Below are 6,000 nucleotides of genomic sequence, written 5' to 3' on the forward strand. Positions count from 1 at the left end.
GACTGCCTGTGGGGGTGGGGTTGGGGGTGGTGTCATTCAAGGGTCACCTGTAGAGATTTTTTAAGATCAAAGCAAGATATTTCAATTACAATACAGAAAAACTATCCCTTAAAGATCTTTAAGAATGGAGTATCTAAAAAAGGAGAGCCGCTACATCTAGGACTGAAATGTTGACAGGCAGTAATAGTCACCATGGACTCCAGAGTCAGTGTGCTCTGCCTGACTCCCTGGAACTAGTGAGTCATATATGCTCTGTCTCTTTTCCACCAATTCTAAATGTTTTTAAAAAATAAGAAATAACTAATGAGAAAAGCCATTAATATCCTTCAGTGGAAATTCTCAAAAATTAATAATACTGTCAGGGAGGAAGAAAGGATAAAGGATAAGTAGTTAAAGTAAATTTAGAAGTTCTCCCAGAGCTACAATTCTGTGTTTAAATTTTAAAAGCGGGGCGCCTGGGTAGCTCAGTTGTTAAGCATCTGCCTTTGGCTCAGGTCATGATCCCAGGGTCCTGGGATTGAGCCCCCCATCGGGCTCCCTACTCGGGGGGAAGCCTGCTTCTCCCTCTCCCGCTCCCCCTGCTTGTGTTCCCTCTCTCGCTGTCTCTCTGTCAAATAAATAAGATCTTTAAAAAAAAATAATAAAAAATAAAATTTAAAAGCTTTGTTATACTCCTACATAGCTTTGCTATGGTAAAACTGTAACGGAAATATTTTTCCTAAAGTAGCCTATGATTCATGCCTCCCCACTCTGTACATAGTAGAGAACAGAGTATACTCACCTCCAAAGTCACAGCTCTCAGCAGCTCTGGATTAGAATTACACAATGCTCCCACAAGCACCCCTCCAGCACTGAAGGCAGTCAGGGTTGTTAGACTTGGCTGAGAAAAGCCTTGGCCATGAAGCGTCTTAATGCAAGCCTCTAAGTCAGCAAGGCCATTGAGTTTTTTAGTTAGCCGGCCATCAGCGTGCCACTGGAGGCCTAACTCACCACCACCTCTGAAATTAAAGGGCAAAAAAATCTTTTAGTGGGGAAAAAAATATTAATGATGTAGGTCTGGGTCAGCAAACTGTAGCTGGTGGGCAATATTTACCCAGAGGCCATTGTTGTTGTTTTGCTTTGTTTTTAAATGGCCTTAGAGCTAAGAAAGGTTTTTACATTTTTAAAGGTTGGGAGAAATAGAAAACAACCAGGAATATACAACAGAGACTATATGTGGCCTACAAAGCCTGAAATGTGGGGCGCCTGGGTGGCTCAGTCATTAAGCGTCTGCCTTCGGCTCAGGTCATGATCCCAGGGTCCTGGGATCAAGCCCCGCATCGGGCTCTCTGCTCCGCGGGAAGCCTGCTTCTCCCTCTCCTGCTCCCCCTGCTTGTGTTCCTGCTCTCACTGTGTCTCTGTCAAATAAATAAATAAAAATCTTAAAAAAAAAAAAAAAAAGCCTGAAATATTTATTAGTTAGCTTTTTGGAGAAAAGGTTTGCCAATCCCTGATAACAGTCAAAAATGGATTTAACAAATGTTTTTTAAAAAATAAGAATCACCGTCATTTTCTTTTTATTCATTCATTTAAAGTAAGCTCTACACCCAATGTAGGGCTTGAACTTATGACCCAAGATCAAGAGTTGCATGCTCTGACTGAGCCAGTCAGGTGCCCCTCAACAAGTATTTTTTGGGTGCCTGCTACAGTTTGGTCTAAATGCCAACCTTAAAAATACAAAAAAGCAAAAATGTCCTGCTCTGAAGAACATAATTTTGGGGGGAAAGAAAAAAGCTGCCAAGCAATGTGGTCGCTGCTTTCACACAAGTGTATTTAAGGTTATCCTAGAGGCAGTAGAAAACATCCACCTGTCAGGTTAGGGGTATATACTTCCTAAAACAAATGCTTAAGAAGGAGATGATACCTAAGCTGAGGACTGGAGGAAAAGGAGTTCCCAGAAGCGCAAAGAAAGGGAAAACATCAAGACACAGCAGGTGAAAGGAACAGAGGGGAAAGAGTTTATCATCTGAAAGGATGACAAAAGCTGAATATATAGGATGTATGTGGCTGGAGTGCAGGACATGTTTGGGTAGTAATGATAACTATCACTACAGAGATAAGCCAGATCACAAGGATGTTAAATACTACACTGAGGAGTTTGGATTTTATTTTGGAGATGGGGAGGTGGAGAAGGATTTTAAGCAGAAACATAAAATAATATTTGTGTCTTGAAAAGCTAAAATAAATGGAAGTCAGAGTGGAAAAAGGATCTAGCTGGAGAGACTATTTTAGAAAAACCTAAACTCAAGAGAATTAAATGGAAATAATAACATTACTGAGATTAGTACCCAGACTGGTACATCAATTCTACAAATCTGTTGCAAGGTCCTAAAAATCTATCCTTTATCAACTAGTCTGTTAAATCCACTTCCACCAGCATATATTTAGGAATACACAAATTCAATAACACAACTGAGATAATAAACTTTGTTCCCCGATACACCGTTATGCTGGACATCTGTCACAATGTCCTAGCACTCATATGCCAGGTGAAATGCTGCTGACTCACCGAACATGGCAATATGCTAATATCCATCCATCGTCTACCAACACCCGCCTTTCAGGTCTGAAATTCATTTTTAAATCCATTCCATAAGCTCCATATACATGTACCAGGAGAGGTTTCTTTTGTAAGTCCTCAGAATCCGTTTTGTGGAAAATGGTCATTGGCACTGATTTTCCATCCTGGAAATGAAGAGTTATTATGCATGTAAGTAAGAGTCTTTTAAAACCGCTTATCCCTGGTTTTATGCATTACTTATTGATGTTGAGCACAAACTTCATTTAATTAAGGCAACAGAGAGGTGCTTGGCTGGCTCAGTCGGTGGAACATGTGACTCTTGATCTCGGGGTTCTGAGTTCGAGTCCCATGTTGGGTGTAGAAATTACTTAAAAATAAATAGGTAAGTAAATAAATAAAATAAAGACAACAGAGTTATGGTCTTTAAAAATACATCATGAAAAAAAAGAAAATAGTAGGAAGGGAAAAATGAAGGGGGGGAAATCGGAGGGGGAGATGAACCATGAGAGACTACGGACTCTGAAAAACAAACTGAGGGTTCTAGAGGGGAGGGGGGTGGGAGGATGGGTTAGCCTGGTGATGGGTATTAAAGAGGGCACGTTCTGCATGGAGCACTGGGTGTTATACGCAATGAATCATGGAACACTACATCAAAAACTAATGATGTAATGTATGGTGATTAACATAACATAAAATTAAAAAAAAAAAAAGAAATAAAATACATCATGGTTCGTCCCCATTTTCAGCTATACTGCTGACCTGTAATATGAACTAGAAAAGAGCAGTAAGACTCTGGCTTGAAAACAGTTTATTAAATGCAGCTTTTCATGACAGTAAAGTGATTTTAAGGAGTTTTTCACTACCATTACTGTAATTTTTTTCTTTCAAGCTAAGTCAATATATACCTATCAAGGTTAGACATACAAGCACAGCATTTTTCCTATACCTATGGCTAGATACTGACATTTCTCATCTTTGAATATTTACTAACATGCTGATTAAAGTTTTAACAGCTCAATTTTCTGTCCGCTATAGGCAGTCCTCAACCGTTAGCACCAGAATTTCTTACTGACCACTACTGACATCCACCCTCATCCTCTTCAGAGGCCTACCTTTATTTTTAAAATGTTTAATAGTGGTTTAAGTTTTATAAATTTTAACATCTAAATTACCTTAGGGCTAGTTTAACTATTCCCCAGTGTAGTTCACATTCATTAATCACAAACTGACTGAAACTAGGCATGTCAGGACAGACAAAATTAACATAATCTGAACTACTTCTGATCTTCCTTTCATAGAAAAAGGGCAGAGAAGTTGGTTCTCACCCTTACAGAAACTAGTGAAACAGTGCTAGTTTACATAAAATAAGAGAGAATAACAAAAGGAAAATAATATAACCAAGCCACTCTCCCTATTTTTTTCATTCTCATTGTGAAAACTTACCTTTGGGGCACTGGAATATTATCAAATAAGGAGGCAATCTTTCATCATTCCTTATCACACTCAGCTTGTTCCGAGTGTAACTGGAGTTTCACTTCTCAGATTCATTCATTCTTATAAAATGAGGTAGATTAATTTCTATAAATTATCTTTGTCTTTTCATCTCCCCAACTTAAATCAATCAGAGAAAAACTTGCTGGTTGAAAACTTACGAAAAAGAAGAGGTGACGGGCTGGATCTGAGTTCATCAGCAGTGCAAAAATGCCTTTGGAAAGTTATAGCAGCAGGGCGCCTGGGTGGCTCAGGTGGTTAAGCGTCCGACTCTTTTTTTCTTTTTTTTTTTTTTAAAGATTTTATTTATTTATTTGACAGAGAGAGACACAGCGAGAGAGGGAACACAAGCAGGGGGAGAGGGAGAAGCAGGCTTCCCGCCGAGCAGGGAGCCTGATGCAGGGCTCAATCTCAGGACCCTGGGATCACGACCTGAGCCAAAGGCAGACACTTAATGACTGAGCCACCCAGGTGCCCCAAGCGTCCGACTCTTGATTTCGGCTCAGGTCATGATCTCAGGGTCGTGAGACTGAGCCCTGTGGTGGGCTCCCTGCTCAGCATGGAGTTTGTTTGAGATTCTCTCTCTCCCTCTGCCCCACCCCGCCTCTCTGCATGCACTCTCTCTCTAAAATAATAAATAAACCTTAAAAAAAAAAAAATAGTAGCTTCCACTGAGCACTTTCTCCCTTCTTCCCTAATTCATAAAGCATCCCTGGGTTCCCCAAGAACTAGCTTCACTGTTCTTCCCATTTGGGGTATGATAACTACAACATTTTGAAAGACTGGTATAATCCCACATTTCTAAAGTGGAACAAAACCTAAACATGTATTTGTTGACAAAAAACAAACACAAAAATCTGGATGGTAATACACTAAATGGTAAACAATAATTATGTCTAAGAGGTATAGCAACAGCAAATGGAACTAGAAGTAGTCATCTAAACTTTACACATTCTACATTTTTGCATTTCTTCTAAGAAATGTATTATTGAAAAATACATATTTAAATAAAGTTATTAAAAGAAAATCAATGAGTTAAAAAAATTCATAAAGACAAAAGGCTTTGTCACAATCCATTGCCAGCACATATGAAATTATCTGTTGTTTGGTATGCTAAGGTCTGAAAATTCCTTAAATCCAAGGCCACAGTTTATTAATTTATTCCTCACTTGCACAAACTTACTTACTTACTTACACTATACTTTGGCCGTAATGCCCTTCTTTATACTTCTTTCTTTAAATTTTAAGTAAGCTCTACACCCAACGTGGGGCTCAAACTCATGACCCTGAGGATCAAGAGTCTTGGGCTCTTCCGACTGAGCCAGTCAGGCAGCCCCCTCTTTTATACTTCTTGAATGCACCATTTCTCCCTCAATTTAGGGCCTCCACACAAAATGGATTCCTCCTGTCCCCTTTCTAGCTTAATTCTTTTTTTCTGTTTTGAAAGATTTTATTTATTTGAGAGACAGAGAATGAGAGAGAGAGAGCACAAGCTGGAGGAGGGGCAGAGGAAGAGGGAGAAGCAGGCTCCTTGCTGAGTAGAGAGCCCGATGCGGGGCTCTATCCCAGGACCCTGGGATCATGACCTGAGCCAAAGGTAGCCACTTAACCAACTAAGCCACCCAGGCACCTCTCTAGCTTAATTCTTAATCATCTTAGAGGTCCTACCTGAGACATCACTTCCTCGGAGAAGCCTTCTGTGATTTCTCCAGCCTAGGGAAGGTCCCTGTGTCATGTTTCCACTGTACTCAGTACAGCTTCCTTTGCAGCAGTCAGTACATTAGCAATTACTCCTTCAACATCGGTCATCTTCCCTGCTAGATTTAAGCTCCATGAAGGCAGGACTGTATCAGTCTAGCTCACTCCAGTCAATTGCTTACCAACTTCACAATTTTTGCCATAACTAGAAACCAACTTTGACTATTTAAGTCAACTTTAAAAATTCAAAT

The 6,000-nt window shown here is 39.9% G+C and overlaps 1 protein-coding gene across 6 annotated transcripts in view; it reads right to left on the reverse strand.

Moving 5' to 3' along the window:
• The window catches only part of PREPL (prolyl endopeptidase like), a 78,948-nt gene that overhangs the window by 28,783 nt on the left and 44,165 nt on the right, over positions 1 to 6,000 (reverse strand). For all 6 annotated transcript variants that reach the window (XR_014149259.1, XM_031017060.2, XM_031017059.2 and 3 more), the window contains 2 exons: positions 2,549 to 2,724; positions 782 to 998 (listed from right to left, as the gene is read on the reverse strand). Coding sequence is in view for 5 of the 6 variants with exons in the window: in XM_031017060.2 (XP_030872920.1) it covers positions 782 to 998; positions 2,549 to 2,724 (393 nt within the window). In the remaining variant the exon portion in view is untranslated. The remainder of the gene's footprint in view (positions 1 to 781; positions 999 to 2,548; positions 2,725 to 6,000) is intronic.

The sequence above is a fragment of the Leptonychotes weddellii genome, chromosome 10 (assembly GCF_054177405.1).
Source record: "Leptonychotes weddellii isolate Sample4059 chromosome 10, ASM5417740v2, whole genome shotgun sequence".
In the NCBI taxonomy this organism is placed as follows: Eukaryota; Metazoa; Chordata; class Mammalia; order Carnivora; family Phocidae; genus Leptonychotes; species Leptonychotes weddellii.